This window comes from Procambarus clarkii, chromosome 17, assembly GCF_040958095.1.
Source record: "Procambarus clarkii isolate CNS0578487 chromosome 17, FALCON_Pclarkii_2.0, whole genome shotgun sequence".
Lineage (NCBI taxonomy): Eukaryota > Metazoa > Arthropoda > Malacostraca > Decapoda > Cambaridae > Procambarus > Procambarus clarkii.
In genome coordinates, this window is record NC_091166.1 from 2,538,739 (window position 1) to 2,566,633 (window position 27,895).

A 27,895-nucleotide genomic window follows, 5' to 3' on the forward strand; every position below is an offset into this window, starting at 1 on the left:
GACTATCCCTATAATTAACAATAGCAACTATACCTTGGGCGACCACAGCTCTAGATGTTTGGCTGGTCTTGGGGAGAGGTAAGATGGTTGGCCTCTTATCCCAGCTGCTCCCGTTTCCACACTGATCTCTCCCTTGTCTGGTCTACCCCAGACAAGCTTGTAACCTTCCGCCTAGTCAAAGTTTCACAAAGTTACTAGCAAGGTTTAAGTTATAACAATTAACCTCTGTTGTACTTAATTGATCCAGACTGGTTGAATTATTTTACTGAAATTAAATTACACAAGCCTCTAACGGCAGAGCTGTTCCCGATCACAAAGATGGTTATTAAAACTTTGAGAAATAGTAGACCTGTCAACCCCTGATGACCTATGACCGCCGGTCACTCCGCCTTACAAGTTAGATCTGATTCGTGACGTCACTGATGGTGACTTAAACTCAATAATTAGAATACTCTTGATATTGTACCCAGTACTATTATACAATACAATTTTAATGCAAAATGAATAAAGGCTAATTTCTCTAAATTACTGAATACTATAGGATGGTTCATTATACAAAATTATGAACAAAGATGCCCGCCATTTGTGACTCAGACCTGCTAATTCCCAGGGGACTGGGCGTTGTTGAGAGGTCAGGTCCCTACTCGAACTTCTGGAACCTTCTGGAATAATTCTTACAACAGCCTAGTTTGTTACAACTTACAAGTACTAAAGCCAAGGGTGTACGTGAGTGCGTTATTTGCAAGCACACAGAAGAAAGAAACAGCGAAAATCTATCAGTACCTGGTGCAACGAGAGCGAAGTCGCGCTTTGTACCATGGACTACTTCATTGATTATTACTCACTTCCAAAGTACTGATTGTGTAATACAGTGTGTTAGTGTGTAAATAGTGTGTGAAACTATACATATTGTAATCTTAGTGAATTTTTAGCAAGTAATATTGCAACAATAAACATTGTGGATACATTACTGACACACAGTATCACAGTTCCATGGAACATTATGAACGTTCTGTTGTATACATATTGTAAATAACAAAAATATGCATCATATACAATAAAAAAACTAATAAAACAGCATTGGAAATACATAGAACAAATAATTGAAAATATATTTGTGGCAACTCACAATGCTTGAATGGCCTGCACGCTTGTTTCTGGGAGTTTCTGGTACGGGCGACCAGCCATGATGACGTCACAGCGCACCTTGTCCACGTCCCCACTGCCAAAGTAAGTGGAATTTTGTATTTATTTTTACATAGACATGTTCAGGGTTAAAAAAGCATTTTTTGGGGAACACTTGATTTCATGCGCATGGGGAATGTCACAATAAACTCGGCGCATCACAGTGGTTAAGGCACTCGTAGATATATTGTAGGGTTCAAAACTTGGGTACAAGATGGATTCCTGAGGTGTTTGCCAGCTTGAAAAAAATTCCCAGCATTCCCCATGGTTGTGGGCAAGCTCATATTCAAGGTAGCAACCATTTTGTATGTATCTGTTTGTATATTGAGCTCCCAGTCTCTAGTTGGTCATGTTTTTGAGAAAACACTCTCTGATGTTGAAATACAGGGCATATTGCTTGAAGATGAGCATGCCAGTGATTTTGATAACTCAAATCTGGAAAAAGACCTAAGACAGGTGTCTGATACTAGTGATACAGATATTGAAGTGAACGCTGTGGAGAGTATGTACAGTACACAGCTCTCACAGCCCTGCCATGCCGGCCTAGGTCATCACCATCAATGGAACAACACAAATGAATTTTTGTATGTTCTCCTGAACATTTAGCGCCAAATGCAATTTGTTCGGATTATCCGGGAATGCTTTAGAGTAGGGTTCGTTAGAGTGAGGATGCACTGTAATTGAATCACTAATATGCTCACAATACTTTTTGAGTATAGCGATGGATCACATTTTATTATATAAATATATCACACTACACACTATTGAATAATATTACTCGAAAAAAAAAACAGAAAAAAAAATCAAAGACATTGAAATAATTAAGTAATAATATTTTTGTGGCAACTCCCGCCTGACAGCTCGGGTGGAGCTGACTGCCTCCGATGATTACTCTGTCAACGCCTCACTTTTGCCAGACTTCCTCGCCCTATTGTTGTCAAAATATGTCACAAATTATTTTCTATTTTTCCCATGATCAGGAAACACACATGAACACTTTTATAACTTTTTCTTCAACACGTGTTGCAGGCTAAAATCGCAAGAGAGCAGCTCAAGGGTTAACAAAAACCAACTAATAATATCAGGGGTTTCGCGGCCTGATGAGGGTATCGACATCATAAAACCAAAACACGCCGAGTCCCTGATGAAGGTAATGCCATCATCAATTAACCCCTTAACTGCGTTGCCTCCAAATGTGACACCCCCGCAGTGCGCAGGAAATAAATTCTCTGGAAAAAATTCTTTTTTCTTTTTTAAAGTGTCAAAAACCCTTCCCTCAGTAGGGGTATGTAAAAAAAAAAGTCGAAATTGTACTTACTTTGGCTGCTATGGGGTCCGGAAGTTGGGGCGTGACGTCATCATTCCCCGTGCGCTCGTGCCGTAAGCTCTCGGGGGCGGTGGGGCGCTCGGGGCGGGGCGCGTGAGTTGCCGCAAATATATTTTCGTTCATTTTTGCGCACCTTTCCAAATACATTTTCATTGTTTTTATGTGCCAATCCAATGTATAATGAACACGTATACTATAATATCGCAGTACAACATCCGTACTGTCCGTAGACACTGTGTTACGTGCATGAAACTTGTGTACACATATGCAGCACATATTTACTATGTATCATGCTAATTTGTGTATATATACAATCTATTTACACACTATACACTGTCACACACTATATACATTCACTATCAACACATTCAGAACACCATGTAGCAGCTGCTTCGTATGGGCCAATAGCAGCTGCCTCATATGGGCCAATAGCAGCTGCCTCGTATGGGCTAATAGCAGCTGCCTCGTATGGGCCAATAGCAGCTGCCTCGTATGGGCCAATAGCAGCTGTCTCGTATGGGCCAATAGCAGCTGCCTCGTATGGGCCAACAGCAGCTGCCTCGTATGGGCCAACAGCAGCTGCCTCGTATGGGCCAACAGCAGCTGCCTCGTATGGGCCAACAGCAGCTGCCTCGTATGGGCCAACAGCAGCTGCCTCGTATGGGCCAACAGCAGCTGCCTCGTATGGGCCAACAGCAGCTGCCTCGTATGGGCCAATAGCAGCTGCCTCGTATGGGCCAATAGCAGCTGCCTCGTATGGGCCAATAGCAGCTGCCTCGTATGGGCCAATAGCAGCTGCCTCGTATGGGCCAATAGCAGCTGCCTCGTATGGGCCAATAGCAGCTGCCTCATATGGGCCAATAGCAGCTGCCTCGTATGGGCCAATAGGAGCATTTGGCCATGAACACATTCAGAACACCTCGAGTGAGAGCAGCCACACCCAGCCTGTCTCCCTCACTCCAACATCTTACTCGCCAACATTGCTCCTCCCACCATATTGTTATAGTTCTTATTACACATGTTCTATATACCTATCTACATGTTTTATTTACCAGAACTATGCAAGTAAGCCGGTATTGTGTCCAAACAGTACAGTGGCCACCATACACTGCATGAAAAATCACACAGCAGACGACGCTACGATTACGTCACCTCCCTCACCAAAATAGCTCCTCTCAACATTCTTCTGTTGCTGTTCTTACACTATATACACACACTATATATACCCATGTACATATGTGTTGCCCATAGCGAACCACTAAGCTAGTATGGTGAGCAAAACATTGTGTGTGTGGCAGCCACACACACAATGAGGCTACCTCAATTCTCGCCCTCCCTCCCTCATCAAAATTCCTCCTTCCACAATACTACGCACAACGCTAATTATAAACACATTCCTGCTATTATCACAATCCTGGTCACTAATTCCTGTAAATGAATAATTGACCACACGTTTATTTTGAAAAGGAACCTAAGAAATCATTTGAAGATTCCTAGATGAACGAAATAATGCTGTGGTGCTGTGGCTAGCGCTGTGAACATCGTGAACAGCATTGAATTACTGATATTTGAACATTGTACCCAGTCATTATCACACTCAAGCTCTAATATAACACTATCATAGCTAAATAATACAAGTTATATATATATTTTGACATTATTAGGCGATGCTGTGGTCACATGCTGAACAGCAGTGCTGTGCGCTCATGCTGCGAGCGCCAGCCTTGGTTGCTCACACACTACTGAGGCCCCCACACCCGGGAATGTGGACCACGATTTTTTTTAAAGATGGCGTCTGTTTACAAGAGCCCTGAGGAAGCTGATGTGAACCCCATGTAGCCGCGGGAGTTTTGAATGGAACGTGAAAAATACAAATACCCGGAGGCGCGTTGCGCAAACCAGACGTGAGCCTGCAGGCGCGTTGCGCAGTTTAAGGGTTAATGCATTTTTAAAAATCCCATTTATTGTCCGAATATTATGGGACTGGTTTTAAATGTGCCCCTTTATATTGTGAACAGTTTGATAGCAAAATGAATGACGTAGCATGAAAATTGAGGTTAGAAAGCTGAAAAGAGTACAGTTCATCCTCACTAACGAACCCCGTTCTAGTGAATTCCCAGAAGATCCGAACAAATTGAATTAGGTACTAAATGTTCAGTGGAACATACAAATGTTTGATTAAGCGAAGATTGTTCATCCAAGCAGTCACCGAGACCGAGCGTCGGAGGTGGCTGTCATCATCTATGATTCGCCAAAGTGTAAACAGTTATACAGTGTTTTATTATGCTTACCCATTGTTTCTAGGGATAAATGGTTGAAGGATGATAAAATGGTATCAAGGGTCATTGGTGAGAGTTGTTGTCAGGGGGGGCAAGTGGTGTCAGTAGTTAGGATTTATTGTTAGGGGGGGCAGGTGGTGTAAGTTATTCTCATGGAAGGCAGGTTGTCAGTGGTGTAAGTTGTCAGGGAAGCTGGAGTAATAGTGGTGTCAGGGGAGGCAGGTTGTGTCAGTGGAGAGCTCTGGCTCGAGTTATCATGTAAATGGCAACACGTGGCTGGCGCCTCCATGCTCCACCTTGATAGTTCACTCACTGTCTGCTTTTCACCAAATTAGCTGAGAAAATGTTACCATTTCAGTTGTTTGCAACACAAAGCTCTATCATATTCCATAGTCAAAATTAACAATTTATAATAAATTGTGGTGTCAGTGGTGAGAGGATGTATTAGGGGGTGGAAAGGCGTCAGAGAAGGAGGGTGAGTAGAGACACCAGCTGACTGCTACAGCACGTGCCTGCCTCGATACTAAGCTCACTTGCTGCTTTTGACAAAATTAGGAGAGAAAATTTTACCATTTCAGTGGTTTGTAATGCATCGCTCTACCATATTCCGTAGTCAAAATGAAGAATTCATAATAATGTGTGGGGTCAGTGGTGAGGGGATGTATTGGGGGGGGGAGGGAGGGGTAAGGAGGCGGCTAGCCTCTATGCAGTCAACATTGGGTCGAGTTTCGTCGAGGTCTGGGTTCAAGGTCTGGCCTGAGGCCTGGTCTGGCCCAAGGCCTGTCAGTCTGGCTGCCACCCTCCCCCCCTCACTCCTATACCGCCAACATGCTACAACCCCTCCCCCCTCCCCTCCCGCACCTGACTACCAGCGGCCGGCCCTGACCCTCCTTCCCCTACCACCGGGGGCCGCCAACCACCCCTCCTCCTCTCTTCAGTTTGTTGAGAAAATTATATGATTTTGCTTTTTTGGATTCAATAATGCTCATATATGTAGAATTTTTAATCCAAATTGTTTGTAAGTGATTGTTCTATCAAATGCCATAGTGAAAATGAAGACTTCATAATAAATGAATTGTTTATGAATATTTATGTAGACTGATACAGTTGGCTTATGGAAATCCTGGCCATTACATCATATTTGCAGCCACCAATAACAGTCACATAGTTTTGATTTTAATATGGAATTGTTTACAATTGATTGTTCTATCATGTGCCATGTTCAAAATGATAAATACATAATAAATAGATTTTCTGTGATTTTTTGTTTTGTTGATAGTGGATGTAGGACCTTTGTTATTTTCACATGAAGGGGAGGGACAGCCTGGGGCTGACGGGTAGAACGAATTCCGCAGTGAAACGAATCGGCCTCGCCTCGTTCGAGTGAGGTCACACTGTATAAATATTTAAGTGTGGTTTGTGCGCTCACGGCCAATGCTCAGCCTTCGTTGCAGTGTGTGCCAGGTCGCTTGCCAGGCCAGCAAAAGAGTTAATCTTCCTTGGAGATTTCAATTTACCGAGTCTAAGATGGAGAATGGCAAACACAATTAGCATAGCAAGGAATGACCCGGGAAATAACCAACCACAGGTTAGAGAACTTTTGAGATTCTGTGACAAATTCTCGCTCAATCAACAGATTACAGAACCAACTAGGAACGAAAACACACTAGACTTGTTTTCTAGTGTGTTTTTGTTGTTTTCTAGTTTTCTAGACTTGTTTTCTAGTTCATCATTAGTTCACAAACAATGATGAACTAATCAGAGACATCACAATCTCAGATACTTCATACTCAGGCCATAAGCTCATTGAAGTGCGAACTAGCATAAATAATGGTAGTAGGTCTAAGAGACCCAACAAGCGAGAAGGAATATTCAATCAATTCAATTTTAACAATAAGAGGATCGACTGGGAAAAAATAAATGTAGACCTTGCAACCATTCAATGGGAGACAGTCATAAACGACAAAACTCCCACACAGGGAATAGCTCAACTGACAGCTGAAGCTTACAAGGTCTGCTTGAAGCACGTGCCTGTGAGGAGGGGCAGAAAGAGGACCACTCTAGAAAGAGAACGCAGACAACTCTACAGGAGAAGGAAAAAAATAACGGAAATGCTTCGGCAGACACAACTATCACAAGCAAAAAAAATAAGCCTAAGCAGGGAGATCGAAGAAATAGAACAAACGTTGAAGCGATCATATGAGTCTGAGGAAATGGAATTGGAACAGAAAGCTATACAAGAGATAAGGAAAAATCCGAAATATTTTTTCACATACGCAAAACCAAAATCAAAAACCTCTACCAGTATTGGACCGTTAATTACAAATGAAGGTACGTACACAGAGGACAACAAAGAGATTAGTGAAATTCTAAGACGCCAGTATGAGGCTATGTTTAGCACACCAATAAACAACATGAAAGTTGATGACCCAGACAGCTTCTTTATGAATGACATTCAAGCTGCAGATAATATAACGGATATTACCACAAACTCGAAAGACTTTGAAAGAGAAATTGACAATATGCCTATGCACTCAGCTCCTGGGCCTGACTCATGGAATTCAATATTCATAAAGAAATGTAAAGTACCAGTAGCGAGAGCACTCAGCGTAATTTGGAGAAAGAGCCTGGATACAGGGGACATACCAGCAGCACTTAAATCTGCAGATATAGCTCCGTTGCACAAGGTGGGGGGGAGTAAAGCCTTGGCAAAAAATTATAGGCCAGTTGCACTAACATCACACATAATAAAAGTGTTTAAAACGTTTGTATATAGGGTAATAACACCACAAACAGTATTGTTGGGGTGAAACTTTAGTGCGTCTGACCTTGAATGTGTGAAGGAAGCAGCCGCCACCTGACTGTGTGTAGTGACGTCTCTTAGTGCCTGAACTAACTATATCAACTTAGTTGTACAGTTGTGGTGAACAAAACATGTAGATACTTACATATAACATCTGTATATAGTGAATAAAATCAAAAACAGTATTGTGGGAGGAGAATGTGGGTGAGGGAGGGAGGAAGTAGCAGCCAGAGGCGGGCTGCCACTGGTTGCCACTGCCACTCAGCATGCCAACTTAGTGGTTCGTTATGGTGAACACGAATGTAGATACTTATATGTAACGTCTGTATATAGTGAATAAAAGCAAAAACAGTATGGTGGGAGGAGAATGTGGGCGAGTGAGTGGCTGGCTGGTGTGTGGCGGTCACTCCTCGTTGCTTTTTGACTCATATTAGCGACTTAATGGTACGTTATGGTGAACAAAACATGCAGATATTTATATATAACCTGTGTATATAGTGTAATAATCGACAAAGTATTTGTTCACTGTTTGATGAACATAATAATTGAATCAACAATATGCACACTATATTTTTGAGTACAGCGATGATTCACTCATTTTATTATATAAATATATCACACTACACACTATTGAATAATATTACAGCAAAAATACTATGAAAAATCAATCAGAGACATTGAAATAATTAGGTAATTATCTCTTTGTGGCCACTCCTGCCTGACAGCTGGCGAGCAACAGACCGCTTGGGACGCACGCTGAGTCAGCGCCTGTTTTTTGCCAGACTTCCCGCCCTATAGCGGGCAATATATGCCACTTACGATATTTTTATTATTTTTCCCATGATCAGAGAACACAAATTAACAGGTTTAAAAGAAAAAATAATTATTTTTTTGTATGCGCCTGTGGGTGACAAATGCTAAATAACTTTGAGCCACACAAGGGGTTAAACATAATACAGGGTACATAACACAATCAAATTTGCCCATAGTAGGTAAGCACCATGTAAAGAATTTGGGAATAATGATGTCTAACGACCTAATGTTTAGGGAGCATAACCAAGCAAATATTGCGTCAGCCAGAAAAATGATGGATTACGAGAACTTTCAAATCCAGGGATCCCATCACAATGGTTGTGCTCTTCAAATAACTTGTGTTGTCGCATCATGAGTACTGCTCAGTACTCACTTTACCCTTCAGAGCAGGAGAGATTGCAGAAATAGAGGGAGTACAGAGAACATATACGGCATACATAGACCCGATAAAGCACCTAAATTATTGGGATCGTCTCAAAGCCCCCCAAATGTACTCACTAGAAAGTCGACGAGAGAGATATCAAATAATATACATATGGAAAATACTAGAGGGCCAGGTTCCAAATCTACACTGTAAAATAATAACATACTGGAGTGAATGATACGAAAGAAAAAGCTCAATAAAACCAGTGAAGAGCAAGGGGTGCCATAGGCACAGAGAACACTGTATAAACGTCAGTGGTCCGCGGTTGTTCAACATTCTCCCGGCAAGCATAAGAAATATTGCTGGGACAACCGTGGACATCTTCAAGATAAAACTAGATAGGTTTCTCCAAGGAGTGCTGGACCAACCTGGCTATGGTGGGTATGTGGGCCGCTCCAAGCAACAGCCTGGTGGACCAAACTCTCACAAGTCAGAGTTTGAGGAGTAGAGAGTACTCCTCAAGTACTTCCAGTAGAGTAGAAGTAGAACAACTCCCAGAACCCCATCAAGCAGGTAAACTGCCTCTAGATACAATGAAGATAAGCCTTAGGCTACACAATGAAACTTGTAAAAGCAACTGTATTGCTGCTGCCTCTAATATCAATTGGGAGTTTGAAATAGGTGACATAGTGATTATCAACCTTGTAGTGCAAACATTTCTTCACAAAACTTTTAGCCTTGCCTTAAGGCTACCTTGAGGTGTTTTCTGGGCTTAGCGTCCCCGCTGCCCGGTCGTCGACCAGGCCTCCTCGTTGCTGGATTGGTCAACCAGGCTGTTGAATGCGGCTACTCGCAGCCTGACGTATGAATCACAGCCTGGTTAATCAGGTATCATTTGGAGGTGCTTATTGAGTTCTCTCTTGAACATTGTGAGGGGTCGGCCAGTTATGCCTCTTATATTTAGTGGAAGCGTGTTGAACAGTATCAGGCCTCTGATGTTGACAGAGTTCTCTCAGAGTACCTATTGAACCTCTGCTCTTCAATGGGGGTATTCTGCACATGCTGCCATACCTTCCGGTCTCAAATGATATTATTTCTGTGTGCAGATTTGGGACCAGCCCCTCTACTATTTTCCACGAGTAAATTACAGTAGTTGCATGTCTCTGCACCTTTTCCAGTTTGTTGATGTGCTGCTTAAGATATGGGCACCATACAACCACTGCATATTCCAGTTTTGGTCTGACAATAGTTGTGAATAATTTCTTTAGTATTTTGCCATCCATGTATTTAAAAGCAATTCTGAAGTTAGAAAGTGTAGCATTGGCTCTTCACACAATGTTCTTTATGTGGTCCTCAGGTGATAGCTTTTTATCTAGAACCACTTCTAGATCTCTTTCTTTATCCAAATTCTTTAAAGATTTCTCACATTTCATAGAGGTGTCTGAATATAAAGTGAAAAAAATGCCAAAGGAGCTAAGTAAGAACAAAGCATTTGGTCCAGATGGAGTTTCACCATGGGTTTTGAGAGAATGTGCACTTGAGCTCAGCATTCCACTTAACAGATTTTTTCAGGCATCCCCGTGAACAGGAGTCCTAGCAGATGTGTGGAAAAAGGCTAACACAGAACAAATGTTTGCACTACAAGGTTGATATTCACTCTACTACCTATTTCAGATTCCCTGTTGATATTAGAGGCAGCAGCAATCTACAACAGTGGCAGCAGGGAAGATCCCATCAAATATAGACCTGTATCATTGACAAGTGTTACAGTATAGTGAAAATTTTGGAAAAAACCAGCGTTGAATGTAATGAAACGCCATTTTCTGGGTGAGACCCGGAGGCTCCCCGGAGCTTTACCAGGCTGATATGCTAATGTCAGACTTTGGCATCAGTCATGTGTATGGAGTTCAAGGGCCTACCGGGGACCACGGCCAGAACCTGGCCCCCTCAGAGAGGCAAGGGGAGCAATGGCCTATAGAATGGCTTATGCATCGTTAACGATGCATAAGCAACAGGGCTCCATTAAGGAACATATAATCTCTTCCCACAACCAGACCATCACCAGAGAAGTCTTATCAAAAAACACATAAATCATCGATAGATACAGCGATAGCAGGCGGCTTGATATCTGCGAGGCACTACACATTAAGAAGTCGATACCAGCAATCAACAGCCATTTAATGCACAACTATATTCTACCCACTTCAAGACTCCGCACCAATATAGGCCCATTGCAGGGTCTTACATTCTTCCTTTTAACTTACAAAATATTATACCCATTGTTTCGTGTTTTGTCTTGTGTTGAAAATTTGTTTTCACCTCATCCAAAACTGTTGTAACATATCACCTCACCCAAATGCAGGTATAAAATCAAAGCTGTTTAACCCTTACACTGCTCAGGGGTCCTGGGGACATTTACACCCCTGTGCGCAAGAAAAAAAAAATTCAACATTTTTTTTTCGTCTTCTAGACATGTTAATTTGTGTCCCCTGAGCACGGGAAAAATAAAAAAAATCGTAGGTGACATATTTTGGGCGCAATTGACCGAGAAAGTCTGGCAAAAAGTGGGCGTCACCCGCGCTGACAGGTGGGAGTTGCCACAAAGATATTATTACCTAATTGTTTCAATGTCTTCGATTGATTTTTTCTTAGTTTTTTTGCAGTAATATTATTCAGTAGTGTGTATTGTAATATATTTATATAATAAAAGTGGTGAATAATCACTATACTCAAAAGTATGATGTGCATATTAGTGATTCAATTATTATGTTTATAAAACCATAAACAAATAGTTTTGCTGCTTTTACACTCTATACACAGGTTATATATAAGTATCTGCATGTTTTGGTCACCATAACGAACCACTAAGTTGGTATTGAGAGTCGAAAAGCAACGAAGAGTTACCACCACACACCAGCCAGCCACTCGCTGCCACTCCCTCAACACACGCACTAAACTTTCTTCCCCCAACAATACCATTTGTGGTGTTATTACACTATATACAGACGTTATATATAAGTATGTATATATTTTGTTCACCACAACTGTACAGCTAAGCTGAAATAGTTAGTTCAGGCACTAAGAGTCGTCGCTATACACAGATGGCGGCTGGCGGCTCCCTCACTCATTCAAGGTCACACGCACTAAACTTTCTCCCCCAACAATACTGTTTGCAGTGTTATTACCCTATATACACATGTTATATATAAGTATCTACATGTTTTATGCACCGTAACTATACACCTAAGCTTGTAGTGCGCCCAAAGAGCATAGTGGCCACCCTCTAAACAGCTAGACAAATCGTGCAGACGACGTCACCTCCGTCACCCATATGGCTCCTCCCAGCATAATCCTTTTGCTGTTAATACACTAATACACACATTATATATAAGTATCTACATTTGTGTTCACCATAGAGAACCACTGACCTGGTATGGTGAATGCAAACAATAACAGGTGGCCACACAGTCAGTAAACGATGCTGTCTCTCTCCGTCTCTCAGCATCACTCCTCCCACAGCGCTAATTATTACAACATTCCTGCTATTATCACAACCCTGGTTATTTATATCAGTCAGGGGTCATCTGTAATATTGTCATCGCTAAATAATAACAATTATATATTTATTTTGACATTTTTCGGCGATGCTGTGGTCACAAGCTGAACAGCAAAGCTGTTCGCTCATGCTGCGTGCGCCAGCCTTGGTTGCTCCAACAGTACTGTGCCTCTTACACCTGAGAATATTGCCCACGATTTGTTTAAAAAATGGCGTCTGTTTACAAGAGCCCTGAGGAAGCTTCTGTGAACCCCGTGTAGCCGCGGGCCATTTGAATCGGGCCTGGCACCCTATGGCGTATATATACTCCATGCACATCGTGGGACATGTTACTCAGGGCGTATATATACACCATGCGCAGTTTAAGGGTTAAACTCTGTTTAGTGTTTGTAAGTTATAGTTGTGTGTGTGTAAACTAAAGTCTTTGAAAATGTAATAAGTTATTACGAAACGCATTCAAGTGTCGCGTCAAACTAGAAATAAAAATGAATTTTGGAGAATTGATTTTTCAATTACCATCGACAGTGAAAACAAACATAAGAAATATGGAGAAAATTCGTGTTAGAATTATTAATCTTACTTTTTAGGTCATATTTAATAATATATGTCTACAGGAAAGACTGCTACCAAAATATACTAATATATATATATATACAGTGTATGTATATATATATATATATATATATATATATATATATATATGTCGTACCTAGTAGCCAGAACGCACTTCTCTGCCTACTATGCAAGGCCCGATTTGCCTATTAAGCCAAGTTTTCATGAATTAATTGGTTTTCGACTACCTAACCAACCTAACCTAACCTAACCTAACTTTTTCGGCTACCTAACCTAACCTAACCTATAAAGATAGGTTAGGTTAGGTTAGGTAGAGTTGGTTAGGTTCGGTCATATATCTATGTTAATTTTAACTCCAATAACAAAAAATTGACCTCATACGTAATGAAATGGGTAGCTCTATCATTTCATAAGAAAAAAATTAGAGAAAATATATTAATTCAGGAAAACTTGGCTTATTAGGCAAATCGGGACTTGAATAGTAGGCCGAGAAGTGCATTCTGGCTACTAGGTACGACATATATATATATATATATATATATATATATATATATATATATATATATATATATATATATATACATACACTGTATATATATATATATATTAGTATATTTTGGTAGCATTCTTTCCTGTAGACATATATTATTAAATATGACCTAAAAAGTAAGATTAATAATTCTAACACAAATTTTCTCAATATTTCTTATGTTTCTTTTCACTGTCGATGGTAATTGAAAAATCAGTTCTCCAAAATTCATTTTTATTTCTAGTCTGACGCCACATTTGAACGCGTTTCGTAATAACTTATTACATTTTCAAAGACTTTAGTTTACACACACACAACTATAACCTGCAAACACTAAACAGATTTCTTACTATGCTATAATTCAAATGTTTTTCATTTTATATACCTGCATTTGGGTGAGGTGATATGTTACAACAGTTTTGGATGAGGTGAAAACAAACTTTCAACACAAGATAGAACACGAAATATTGGGTAAAGTTAAAGGGGAAGAATGGAAGTAAATGCAAAGGGCCTATTGGCCCATATTTCTTGATGCTTCTACAGTATATTGGTGCGGAGTCTTGAAGTGGGTAGAATATAGTTGTGCATTAATTGGCTGTTGATTGCTGGTGTAGACTTCTTAATGTGTAGTGCCTCGCAGATATCAAGCCGCCTGCTATCGGTGTATCTATCGATGATTTCCGTGTTTTTTGTTAAGACTTCTCTGGTGATAGTATGGTTGTGGGAAGAGATTATATGTTCCTTAATGGAGCCCTGTTGCTTATGTATCGTTAATCGCTTGGAAAGTGATGTTGTTGTCTTGCCTATATACTGAGTTCTTTGAGGCTTACAGTCCCCAAGTGGGCATTTGAAGGCATAGACGACATTGGTCTCTTTCAAAACGTTCTGCTTTGTGTCTGGAGAGTTTCTCATGAGTAGGATGGCAGTTTTCTTGGTTTTATAGTAAATCGTCAATTGTATCTTCTGATTTTTGTCTGTAGGGATAACGTTTCTATTAACAATATCTTTCAGGACCCTTTCCTGCATTTTATGAGCTGTGGAAAAGAAGTTCCTGTAAAATAGTCTAATAGGGGGTACAGGTGTTGTGTTAGTTGTCTCTTCAGAGGTTGCATGGCGTTTCACCTTCCTTCTTATGATGTCTTCAACGAAACCATTGGAGAAGCCGTTGTTGACTAGGACCTGCCTTACCCTACAAAGTTCTTCATCGACTTGCTTCCATCCTGAGCTGTGGCTGAGAGCACGGTCGACATAAGCGTTAAGAACACTCCTCTTGTACCTGTCTGGGCAGTCACTATTGGCATTGAGGCACATTCCTATGTTTGTTTCTCTAGTGTAGACTGCAGTGTAGAAACCTCCGCTCCTTTCCATGACTGTTACATCTAGAAAGGGCAGCTTCCCATCCTTTTCCATCTCGTAGGTGAAACGCAACACAGAATTTCGCTCAAATGCCTCCTTCAGCTCCTGCAGATGTCTGACCTCAGGTACCTGAGTAAAAATGTCGTCAACATACCTGCAGTATATGGCCGGTTTCAACTTCATGTCGACTAAGACTTTTTGCTCGATGGTACCCATGTAGAAGTTTGCAAACAGGACACCTAGGGGAGAACCCATGGCATCATAAGAAGGAAAGTGAAACGCCATGCAACCTCTGAAGAGACAACTAACACAACACCTATACCCCCTATTAGACTATTTTACAGGAACTTCTTTTCCACAGCTCATAAAACAGAGGAAAGGGTCCTGAAAGATATTGTTAATAGAAACGTTATCCCTACAGACAAAAATCAGAGGATACAACTGACGATTTACTATAAAACCAGAAAAACGGCCAGCCTACTCATGAGAAACTCTCCAGACACAAAGCAGAACGCTTTAAAAGAGACCAACGTCGTCTATGCCTTCAAATGCCCACTTGGGGACTGTAAGCTCCAAAAAACCCAGTATATAGGCAAGACAACAACATCTCTTTCTAGGCGTTTAACGATGCATAAACAACAGGGCTCCATTAAGGAACATATAATCTCTTCCCACAACCAAACCATCGCCAGAGAAATCCTAGTAAACAACACAGAAATCATCGATAGATACAGCAATAGCAGGCGGCTTGACGTTTGCGAGGCACTACACATTAAGAAGTCAACACCAGCAATCAACAGCCAATTAATGCACAACTATATTCTACCCACCTCAAGACTCCGCTCCAATATAGAAGCATCAAGAAATATGGACCAATAGGCTTTCTACAATCACTTCCATTTCAATACCCATTGTTTCGTGTTCTGTCTTGTGTTGTTGAAATTAATACCCTATTAATGCCACCTCTTGTTCTGTCTTGTGTTGATGAAATTAATACCCTATTAATGCCACCTCACCCCATCCACCTCACTCAAATGTAGATATAAACAAAATCGGAGATGCGTAAGTTCTATTCAGTTGTGTATTTGTAAACTAAAGTCTTTGAAAATGTAATAAGTTTTACGAAACGCGCTCGTGTCGCGTCAGACTAGAAATAAAAATGAATTTTGGAGAATTGATTTTTGAATTACCTCCAACAGTGAAAAGAAATGTACGAAAGATTGAGAAAATTCGTGTTAGAATTATTAATCTTACTTTTTCGGTCATATTTAATAATATATATATTTATATATATATATACTGTACTTTATAAATCAAATAGATAAGATTTGGTGGTCTTATCACCACCAAATCAACTAAGCCCAGATTTGTGTGAGACCAATAGTCAATTTATCCATCATGGTTATGTTTGGTGAAGAGTATCACTCAATCTCAACAGTCCTGTAACGTAATTGTGTGTTCCCATAGTAAGTGTAAAATAATCCAGAGTTGTTCAATAAAACCCATGTGTTAAGATGTAACCCACAGTGTACTTATTGTCCAACTTAGACTAAGAATACTTGATCCTTCCCCCATTATCACATACGATACATACATTTCCTTCCATTATTCTTAATAAAGTAAGGACGGGTTTTGTTAGTCTGTACTCTTGGGTACGGCTTATAAACTTATATACGGCCCTGCTGCTGCAATGTGTTACCAAAATATATTATCCCATACTCCGGGATATGTTTATAAAAAATATTGGCCTTGCTGTGAATGTGTTAATCTGTCAGTAATATTAACCCTGCTTTGAAATAGCTAATGCAAAGAATGTATAAAAATATGTAATTTGTATTAGTAAATAAAGTACTGTAATATTAGTTTTAGTTGTAAATACATCTAGCAAACTAAATATTCTTTTCCACAGGATAACAAGCCAGAGGAATGTTCAGTGTGTTTTAACGATTATGCCGAAAATCGGCTACGACCTCGCACACTGCCATGTGGCCACACATTCTGCTCCCAGTGTATTGACAATGCTATCAAGAATGGTCAGCTGACCTGCCCCAGCTGCCGTGCCGAGCACGCTGCCACAGCCTCTACTCAGTTCCCAATTAACTATGCTGTGGAGGCTTTAGTTAGGAAACTCAAAAATATCCAGCTAACAACTGAGGAAGTAGTGCCAGCAAAACCTTATGAAGGTTCTGCCAAAGGCATCAGTAAGACATTACGTTCCATGGTGCAGGAGCAGATGAGCAGCATCAGCCGCCTCATTACTAGCTGTGAAGAGGTACTGTCCCAGCTGGGGGAGTACCGGGGGCAGTTGGGGGACTGGAAGACTCATCACCTCCAGCTCCAGGACAGACTCTATGCTCTGGTAGAGCAGAATAAGTCAGCAATGAAACTCTTGGAACTGGAGGATACCAGTGTGGTGGATATGACAACACAAGGAGAGGAAGGGAAGACTCAGCTGCAGGCCATGTTGGGGAGCCTCAACACAGTCAACACAGCACAGGAAGTATTCATGACCATCAATGAAGTTGACCAATGCAACATGGAGGTAGAAAATTGGCTCCGGAAGTGCCAGGAACTCTTCCCAGATGTCAAGACTGTCCACACCTCAGTGAAGGTACGCTGCTGAAGGTCACATTGTTCTCACCCAACTGAGTGTAGTATTGCCTCTATATAAACACTTTTGACATGGACACACATCAAGATGAGAGTAGACTTTATATATAGGAAACTTTTGTTCTAACACCTGAAACATTTTTATTAATAAAGTCAACTGTCATCTTGGTGTTTCTCTACACTGTGGTCAGTGTAGAAAAACATTACTTATATTGTCAAATTACTTTACTCAGAGGCTGATGCTTCATTTACTCAGAGCCAGGTTCCGCCATTAATGTTTGTGTTGGCAATGACAGGTGCAGGAGACCATGAGGGAGGCCCTGGAGATGATGTCCACAGAGACAAGTGCCACAGCTGACCCCGTACACCTGGGAGACTCAGCCTCCACTATTAATGTTTGTGTTGGTAATGACAGGTGCAGGAGACCATCAAGGAGGCCCTGGAGATGATGACCACAGAGACAGGTGCCACAGCTGACCCCATACACCTGGGAGACTCAGCCTCCACCATTAATGTTTTGTGTTGGTAATGACAGGTGCAGGAGACCATCAGGGAGGCCCTGGAGATGATGACCACAGAGACAGGTGCCACAGCTGACCCCGTACACCTGGGAGACTCAGCCTCCACCATTAATGTTTGTGTTGGTAATGACAGGTGCAGGAGACCATCAGGGAGGCCCTGGAGATGATGACCACAGAGACAGGTGCCACAGCTGACACCGTACACCTGGGAGACTCAGCCTCCAGCATCATGAATAAAGTTCAGGAAATCACTGGAGAGATCCACCAGAAGCAATTAACAGTAAGTTTCTGATTTCCTCTCATAGGTCATATCACAAGATATTGAGTTGCGTTTTGAGGAGAGGAAGCCTGTTCTTAGGTTTATCGAGGTTCCCCAAGGTCAACTACTGACTTTCCTTAACATACAATGCACAATAGTTGCCTAACTCCTGGATAAATATTTACTGGTAGGTGAACAGACCTATCAGGTGAAAGGAAGCATGTGAACCATTTCTGTCCTGCATGGTGATTGAACCTGTGATCCTCTATTGAACCCGGGATCCTGGCTCCCCTCACAGAGGCACAGAGAGCGGGTGACACTCCACCAACCAACCGGGAAAGCATTCAGGAAGACAGTGAACCAAAACAGACCACTGCTGGGTTCGAAGAGACTGAAGCCTTAGAACTGCCAACAAACTCCCAGACAATGCCAGCATAAACCTCCCTGCCAGAAGAGGAGGCTGGAATTTCAGGTCCAACACCAACCCCCTGCCAGTAGAGGGGGAGTGGAGCTACGGGTCCAGCACCAACCCCCTGCCAGTACAGGGAGGCTGGAGCTACAGGTCCAGCACCAACCCCCTGCCAGTACAGGGAGGCTGGAGCTACAGGTCCAGTACCAACCCCCTGCCAGTACAGGGAGGCTGGAGCTACAGGTCCAGCACCAACCCCCTGCCAGTAGAGTGAGGCTGGAGCTACAGGTCCAGCGGTCCAGCACCAACCCCCTGCCAGTACCTGGTTGATACCTAGTTGATGGGGTTCTGGGAGTTCTACTCCCCAAGCCCAGCCCGAGGCCAGGCTCGACTTGTGAGATTTTGGTCCACCAGGCTGTTGCTTGGAGCGGCCCGCAGGGCCACATACCCACCACAGCCCGGCTGATCCGGAACTTCTCTTAGAAAACCGTCCAGTTTTCTCTTGAAGATGTCCACGGTTGTTCCGGCAATATTTCTTATAGTCCCTGGGAGGACGTTGAACAAGCGCTGACCTCTGATGTTTATACAGTGCTCTCTGATTGTGCCTATGGCACCCCTGCTCTTCACTGGTCCAATCATGCATTTTCTTCCATATTGTTCACTCCAGTACGTTGTTATTTTACTGTGTACATTTTGGACCTGACCCTTCAGTATTTTCAGTGTGTATATTATTTGGTAACTCTCTCGTCTCCTTTCTAGAGAGTACATTTGGAGAGTTTTGAGACGATCCCAATAATTTAGGTGTTTTATCTCGTCTATGCGTGCCGTATATGTTCTCTGTATTCCCTCTAATTCAGCAATCTCTCCTGCTCTAAAGGGGGGACTGAGTACTGAACAGTACTCGAGACGGAACAACACAAGTGACTTGAAGAGTACAACCATTGTGATGGGATCCCTGGATTTGAAAGTTCTCGCGATCATTTTTCTGGCTGATGCGATATTTGCTTGGTTATGCTCCCTAAATGTTACATCGTCGGACAATCATTATTCCCAAATCCTTGACATGCAGTAGAGGTGGGCTAAAGCTACAGATCCAGAACCAACCCCCTGCCAGTAGAGAGGGGCTGGAGCTTTAGGTCCAGCACCAGCCCCCTGCCAGTAGAGGTGGGCTGGAGCTACAGGTCCAGAACCAACCCCCTGCCAGTAGAAGGGGGCTGAAGCTACAGGTCCAGCATCCAACCCCCTGCCAGTAGAGCGGGCCTGGAGCTACAGGTCCAGCATCAACCCCCTGCCAGTAGAGTGGTGGCTGGAGCTACAGGTCCAGCACCAACCCCCTGCCAGTAGAGGGGGGGCTGGAGCTACAGGTCAAGCACCAACCCCCTGCCAGTGGAAGGGGGCTGGAGTTACAGGTCTAGCACCAACCCCCTGGCAGTAGAGGGGTGGGTTGGAGCTTCTGGTTCGGCACCAACCACTTCCCAGTAGAGGGGTGGCTGGAGATACATGTCCAGCAACCAACCCCCTGCCAGTAGAGGGGGGTGCTGGAGCTACAGGTCCAGCACCAACCCCCTGGCAGTAGAGGGGGGGCTGGAGTTACAGGTCCAGCACCAGCCCCCTGCCAGTAGAGGGGGGGGGCAGGAGATATAGGTCCAGCTCCCAACCCGCTGCCAGTAGAGGGGGGCTGGAGCTACTGGTCCATCCGTAACCCCCTGCCAGTAGAGGGAGGGGCTGGAGCTGTAGGTCCAGCACCAACCCCCTGCCCGTAGAGGGGGCTGGAGCTGTGGATCCAGCACCAACCCCATGCCAGTAGAGGGGAGGGTTGGAGCTTCAGGTTTAGCACCAGCTTCTTGACAATAGAGGAGGGCAGGAGCTACAGGTCCAGCACCAACCCCCTGCCAGTAGAGAGAGACTGGAGCTACAGGTCTAGCACCAACCCCCTGGCGAGATAGAGGGGGGGAGGGGGCTGGAGCTACTGGTCCAGCACCAACCCCCCTGGCAGTAGAGGGGGCTGGAGCTACTGGTCCAGCACCCCAACCCCCTGGCAGTAGAGGGGGCTGGAGCTACTGGCCCAGCACCAACCCCCTGGCAGTAGAGGGGGGCTGGAGCTACAGGTCCAGCCCAAACCCCCTGCCAGTTGAGGGGGGCTGGAGCTACTGGTCCAGCCCTAACCCCATGCCAGTAGAGGGAGGCGCTGGAGCTGTAGGTCCAGAACCAACCCCCTGCCACTAGAGGGGAGGGTTGGAGCTTCAGGTTCAGCACCAGCCCCTTGTCAGTAAGAGGGGCAGGAGATACAGGTCTAGCATCACAACCCCCCATGCCAGTAGAGGGGGGGCTGGAGTTACAGGCCCAGCACCAACCCCTTGCCAATAGAGGGGGGGATGGAGCTACAGGTCCAGCACCAACCCCCCTGCCAATTGAGAGGGGGCTGGAGCCTACAGGTCCAGCACCAACTCTCTGCAAAGTAAGAGGGGGGGCTGGAGCTACAGGTCCAGCACCAACCCCCTGCCAGTAGAGGGGGGCTGGAGCTACAGGTCTAGCACCAACCCCATGGCAGTAGAGGGGGGGCTAAAGCTACAGGTCCAGCACCAATCGCCCTTCCAGTAGAGGGAGGCTGGAGCGGACTGGTCCTGAAAGAACCCCCTGCCAGTAAAAGGGGGGCTGGAGATACAGATCCAACCCCTGCCAGTAAGAGGGGAGGGTTGGAGCTTCAGGTTCAGCACCAACACCTTGACAGTAGAGGGGGGGCTGGAGCTACAGGTCCAGCACCAACCCCCTGCCAGTAGAGGGGGGGCAGGAGCTACAGGTCTAGCAACCAACCCCCTGACAGTAGAGGGGGGGCTGGAGTTTACAGGTCAGAGCCCCAACCCCCTGCTAGTAGAGGGGGGCTGGAGCTACAAGTCCAGCACCAACCCCCTTCCAGTAAAGGAAGGCTGGAGCTACTGGTCTAGCACCAACCTCTGCCAGTAGAGGGGGGCTGGAGCTACAGGTCCAGCACCAACCCCCCTGCCAGTAGAGGGAGGGCTGGAGCTACAGGTCCAGCATCAACCACCTGCCAGTAGTAGAGGGGGTTTGGAGCTACAGGCCAAGCACCAACCCCTTGCCAATAGAGGGGGGGGGGGCTGGAGCTACAGGTCCAGCACCAACCCCTCTGCCAGTTGAGGGGGGGGGGTTTGGAGGTACAAGGTCCAGCACCAACCCCCGGTCAGCAGAGGGGGGGGCTGAAGCTTTAGGGCTAACACCAACCCCCTGTCAGCAGAGGGGGGGGGGGGCTGGAGATATAGGGCTAACACCAACCCCCTGCCAGTAGAGGGGGGCTGGAGCTACTGGTCAGCACCAACCCCCTGCCAGTAGAGGGGGGCTGAGCTACAGGTCCAGCACCAATCACCTGCCAGTAGAGGGGGGCTGGAGCTACAGGTCTAGCACCAACCCCATGCCAGTAGAGGGGGCTGGAGCTACAGGCCCAGCACAACCCATTCGGCCAGTAGAAGGGGGCTGGAGCTACAGGTCCAGCATCAACCCCCTTCCAGTAGGAGGGGGGCTAGAGCTACAGGTCCAGCACCAACCCCCTGCCAGTAGAGGGGGGGACTGAAGCTACAGGTCCAGCACCATTCCCCATCCAGTAGAGGGGGGCTGGAGCTACAGGTCCTAGCACCAACCCCCCATGCCAGTAGAGGGGGGGGAATGGAGCTACAGGTCCAGCACCAACCCCCCTGCCAGTTGAGGGGGAGCTGGAGCTACAGGTCCAGCACCAACTCCCTGCAAGTAGAAGGGGGCTGGAGCTACAGGTCCAGCACCAACCCCCTGCCAGTAGAGGGGGGCTGGAGCTACTGGTCCAGACTCATCCCCCTGCCAGTAGAGGGGCCTGGAGCTACAGGTTCAGCACTAATCCCCTGACAGTAGAGGGGGGCAGGAGCTACAGGTCCAGCACCAACCCCTCTGCCATTAGAGGAGGGGCTGGAGCTAAAGGTCCAGCACCAACCCCTTCCAGTAGCGGGGGGGGGGGGGGCTGGAGCTACAGGTCCAGCACCAACCCCCTGCCAGTAGAGGGGGCTGGGAGCTACAGGTCCAGCACCAACCCCCGGTCAGCAGAGGGGGGGCTGAAGCTAATAGGGCTAACACAACCCCTGTCAGCAGAGGGGGGGGGGGCTGGAGCTATAGGGCTAACACCAACCCCCGGCCAGTTCAGGGGAGGGTTGGTGCTTCAGGTTCAGGACCAACCCCTTGACAGTAGAGGGTGTTGGGCTGGAGCTACAGGTCCAGCACCAACCCCCTGCCAGTAGAGGTGGGGGGCTGCAGCTACAGGTCCAGCACCAACACCTGCCAGTAGAGGGGGGGGGGGGGGCTGGAGATACAGATCCAGCACCAACCCCATGCCAGTAGAGGGAGGGTTGGAGCTTCAGGTTCAGCACCAACCCCCTTCCAGTAAAGGAAGGCTGGAGCTACCGGTCTAGCACCAACCCTCTGCCAGTAGAGGGGGGGCTGGAGCTACTGGCCCAGCCCCATCCCCCTGCCAGTAGAGGGGGCCTGGAGCAGCTACAGGTTCAGCACTAATCTCCTGACAGTAGAGGGGGGCAGGAGGCTACAGGTCTAGCACCAACCCCTCTGCCAGTAGAAGGGGGGCTGGAGCTACAGGCCCAGCACCAACCCCTTTCCAGTAGAGGGGGGGGCTGGAGCTACAGGTCCGCACCAAACCCCTGCCAGTAGAGGGGGGCTGGAGCTACAGGTCCAGCACCATCCCCCTGCCAGTAAGGGGGGGCTGAAGCTATAGGGCTAACACCAACCCCCGGTCAGCAGAGGGGGGACTGAAGCTATAGGGCTAACACCAACCCCCTGTCAGTAGAGGGGGGGGGGGGCTGGAGATATAGGGCTAACACACAACCCCCTGCCAGTAGAGGGGGCTGGAGCTACTGGTCCAGCACCAAACCCCCTGCCAGTAGAGGGGGGCTAGAAGCTACAGGTCCAGCACCAACCCCCTTTCCAGTAGAGGGGGGGGGCTGGAGCTACAGGTCTAGCCACAACCCCCCTGGCAGTAGAGGGTGGCTGGAGCTACAGGCCCAGCACCAACCCTTCGGCCAGTAGAGGGGGGCTGGAGCTATAGGTCAAGTATCAACCCCCTGCCAGTAGAGGGGGGCTAGAGCTACAGGTCCAGCACCAACCCCCTGCCAGTAGAGGGGGGCTGGAGCTACAGGTCTAGCACCAACCCCCCATGCCAGTAGAGGGGGGGCTAGAGCTACAGGTCCAGAACCAACCCCCTGCCAGTAGAGGGGGGCTGGAGTTACAAGTCCAGCATCAACCCCCTGCCAGGAGAGGCGGCCTGGAGCTACAGGTCCAGCACCAACCCCCTGTCAGCAGAGGGGGGGGGGGGGCCTGGAGATATAGGGCTAACACCAACCCCCTGCCAGTAGAGGGGGGCTGGAGCTACTGGTCCAGCACCAACCCCCTACCAGTAGAGGGGGGGGCTGCAGCTACAGGTCCAGCACCAATCACCTGCCAGTAGAGGGGGGCTGAAGCTACAGGTCTAGCACCAACCCCCCATGCCAGTAGAGGGGGGGCTGGAGCTACAGGCCCAGCACCAACCCCCTGTCAGCAGAGGGGGGGGGGCCTGGAGATATAGGGCTAACACCAACCCCCTGCCAGTAGAGGGGGGCTGGAGCTATAGGTCCAGCATCAACCCCCTGCCAGTAGAGGGGGGCTAGAGCTACAGGTCCAGCACCAACCCCCTGCCAGTAGAGGGGGGCTGAAGCTATAGGTCCAGCACCATCCCCCTGCCAGTAGAGGGGGGCTGGAGCTACAGGTCCAGCACCAACCCCCCATGCCAGTAGAGGGGGGGCTGGAGCTACAGGCCCAGCACCAACCCCTTGCCAATAGAGGTGGGGGGGATGGAGCTACAGGTCCAGCACCAACCCCCCTGCCAGTTGAGGGGGGGCTGGAGCTACAGGTCCAGCACCAACTCCCTGCAAGTAAAAGGGGGCTGGAGCTACAGGTCCAGCACCAACCCCCTGCCAGTAGAGGAGGGCTGGAGCTACTGGTCCAGCCTCAACCCCCTGCCAGAAGAGGGGGCCAAAAGCTACAGGTTCAGCACTAATCCCCTGACAGTAGAAGGGGGCAGGAGCTACAGGTCCAGCACCAACCCCTCTGCCATTAGAGGAGGGGCTGGAGCTAAAGGTCCAGCACCAACCCCTTTCCAGTAGAGGGGGGGGGGCTGGAGCTACAGGTCTAGCACCAACCCCCTGGCAGTAGAGGGGTGCAGGAGCTACATATCCAGCACCAACCCCCCATGCCAGTAGAGGGGGGGGGGCAGGAGCTACAGGTCTAGCACCAACCCCCAGCCAGTAGAGGGGGTGCTGGAGCTACAGGTCCAGAACCAACCCCCTGCCAGTAGAGGGGGGCTGGAGCTACAGGTCCAGCACCAACCCCCTGCCAGTAGAGGGGGGCTGGAGCTACTGGTCCAGCACCAACCCCCTGCCAGTAGAGGGGGGCTGGAGCTACTGGTCCAGCACCAACCCCCTGCCAGTAGATGGAGGCTGGAGCTACAGGTCCAGCACCAACCCCCTGCCAGCAGAGAGGGGATGGAGCTACAGGTCCAGCACCAACCCCCTGCCAGTAGAGGGGAGGGTTGGAGCTACATATCCAGCACCAACCCCCAATGCCAGTAGAGGGGGGGGGGCAGGAGCTACAGGTCTAGCACCAACCCCCAGCCAGTAGAGGGGGGCTGGAGCTACAGGTCCAGCATCAACCCCCTGCCAGTAGAGGCGGCCTGGAGCTACAGGTCCAGCACCAACCCCCTGCCAGTAGAGGGGGGGGCTGGAGATACAGGTCCAGCACCAACCCCCTGCCAGTAGAGGGGGGCTGGAGCTACTGGTCCAGCACCAACCCCCTGCCATTAGAGGCGGCCTGGAGCTACAGGTCCAGCACCAACCCCCTGCCAGTAGAGGGGGGGCTGGAGATACAGGTCCAGCACCAACCCCCTGCCAGTAGAGGGGGGGCTGGAGATACAGGTCCAGCACCATCCCCCTGCCAGTAGAAGGGGGCTGGAGATACAGGTCCAGCACCAACCCCCTGCCAGTAGAAGGGGGCTGGAGATACAGGTCCAGCACCAACTCCCATGCCTGTAGAGGGGGCTGGAGCTACAGGTCCAGCACCAACTCTCCTGCCAGTAGAGGGGGGGCTGGAGCTACAGGTCCAGCACCAACCCCATGCCAGTAGAAGGGGGCTGGAGCTACAGGTCCAGCACCAACCCCCTTCCAGTAGAGGGAGGCTGGAGCGACTGGTCCTGAAAGAACCCCCTGCCAGTAGAGGGGGGCTGGAGCTACAGGTCCAGCACCAACTCCCTGCCACTAGTGGGGGGCTGGAGCTAAAGGTCCAGCACCAACCCCCTGCCAGTAGAGGGAGGCTAGAGCTACAGGTCCAGCACCAACCCCCTGCCAGTAGAGAGGGGGCTGGAGCTACAGGTCTAGCACCAACCCCTGCCAGTAGAGGAAACCTGGAGCTACAGGTCTAGCACCAACCCCCTGCCAGTAGAGGGCGCTGGAGCTACAGGTCCAGCACCAACCCCCTGCCAGTAGAGGTGGGCTGGAGCTACAGGTCCAGCACCAACCCCCTGCCAGTAGAGGGAGGCTGGAGCTACAGATCCAGCACCAACCCCCTGCCAGTAGATTGGGGCTGGAGCTACAGGTCCAGCACCAACCCGCTGCCTGTAGAGGGGGGGGGGCTGGAGTTATAGGTCCAGCACCAACCACCTGCCAGTAGAGGTGGGCTGGAGCTACAGGTCCATCACCATCCCCCTGCCAGTAGAGGGGGGCTGAAGCTACCGGTCCAGCACGAACCCTTCGGCCAGTAGTGTGGGGCTGGAGCTATAGGTCCAGCACCAACCCCCTGCCAGTAGAGGGGGGGCTGGAGCTACAGGTCCAGCACCAACCCCCTGACAGAAGAGGGGGGCTGGAGCTACAGGTCCAACACCAACCCCTGCCAGTAGAGTGGAACTGGAGCTGCAGGTCCAACACCAACCCCCTGCCAGTAGAGGGGGCTGGAGCTACAGGTCCAACACCAACCCCCTGCCAGTAGAGTGGGGCTGGAGCTACAGGTCCAACACCAACCCCCTGCCAGTAGAGGGGGCTGGAGCTACAGGTCCAACACCAACCCCCTGCCAGTAGAGTGGGGCTGGAGCTACAGGTCCAACACCAACCCCCTGCCAGTAGAGGGGGCTGGAGCTACAGGTCCAACACCAACCCCCTGCCAGTAGAGGGGGCTGGAGCTACAGGTCCAACACCAACCCCCTGCCATTAGAGTGGGGCTGGAGCTACAGGTCCAACACCAACCCCCTGCCAGTAGAGGGGGCTCGAGCTTCAGGTCCAGCACCAACCCGCTTCCAGTAGAGGGGGGGCTGGAGCTACAGGTCTAAAATAACGGGACTGACACTGACCACAGGTTATAATGGGTCTGACACTGACCACAGGTGATAATGGGGCTGACACTGACCACAGGTGATAATGGGGCTGACACTGTCCACAGGTTGAGGACCTCCACAGGATGAGGGAGCCCGTCAAGAGGCTGGTGGAGGCTGGCCGGGTGTTGGCCGTCCAGGAAGACCAAGATGGCCGCCGCTCCGCCAGGATAACTCTACAAGACGGACAGCTGTACCTCCACCCACTCCTGCGTCAGCCGACGGCCGCCCACGCCCACACCCTCCAGGTTACTTTATTACACTCACTAGTCTTACTGACATTACTGACTTACTGAGTTTTGATAACTAATATGATAACATTTTGTTATACAGTTATCAGCATGATTTATTTCATTTCCTGCAGGAGAGTGAGGTTGTGGGCGTGCTGGAGCCCTCCTGCACCCTGGCGTTCCTTGACCTCGGGTGGGCGGGGTCAACAAGAGGGCGGGTCACCATCCGGCTGACCCCTGACACTCCGCTGGCCAGACAGTTTGTGTTGTTGTGTACGGGCCAGCGGGGCCACACCTACCGCAACACTAAACTGTTGGAGGTGTGGGACCAGGGTCAGCCGGGGGAGTGGGTGGAGGGCGGAGACTACGAGAGTAATGATGGTGAGGGAGGAGCCCCACTGCTGCCTGACCTCCAGGGGCAGTACCGGGAGTCAGGCCAGGCAGGAGCTGTGTGGGCCAGGTGGAGGCCGGGGGATCCCAGGAGTGCCCAGTTCACCATCACCACCAGGGACCGCCAGGATGGTTACCTGTTGTCACATGTCTTCGGTGATGTGGTGAGCGGCCTGGATGTGGTGAGGGCAGCAGTCAACCACAGTGACATTAGGGAGGTGACTGTAGTGGACTGTGGTGTTGTGCTGCCA

General features: G+C 47.9%; 1 protein-coding gene across 1 annotated transcript in view; it reads left to right on the forward strand.

Annotated features, from left to right (window-relative positions):
- Window positions 1-1,449: 1,449 nt before the first annotated feature.
- The window catches only part of LOC138365559 (uncharacterized), a 47,541-nt gene continuing 21,095 nt past the window's right edge, over window positions 1,450-27,895 (forward strand). The window contains exons 1-6 of the mRNA XM_069326032.1: window positions 1,450-1,691; window positions 2,215-2,335; window positions 16,695-17,396; window positions 18,050-18,196; window positions 27,093-27,272; window positions 27,389-27,886. Of these exons, the coding sequence (XP_069182133.1) occupies window positions 1,450-1,691; window positions 2,215-2,335; window positions 16,695-17,396; window positions 18,050-18,196; window positions 27,093-27,272; window positions 27,389-27,886 (1,890 nt within the window). The remainder of the gene's footprint in view (window positions 1,692-2,214; window positions 2,336-16,694; window positions 17,397-18,049; window positions 18,197-27,092; window positions 27,273-27,388; window positions 27,887-27,895) is intronic.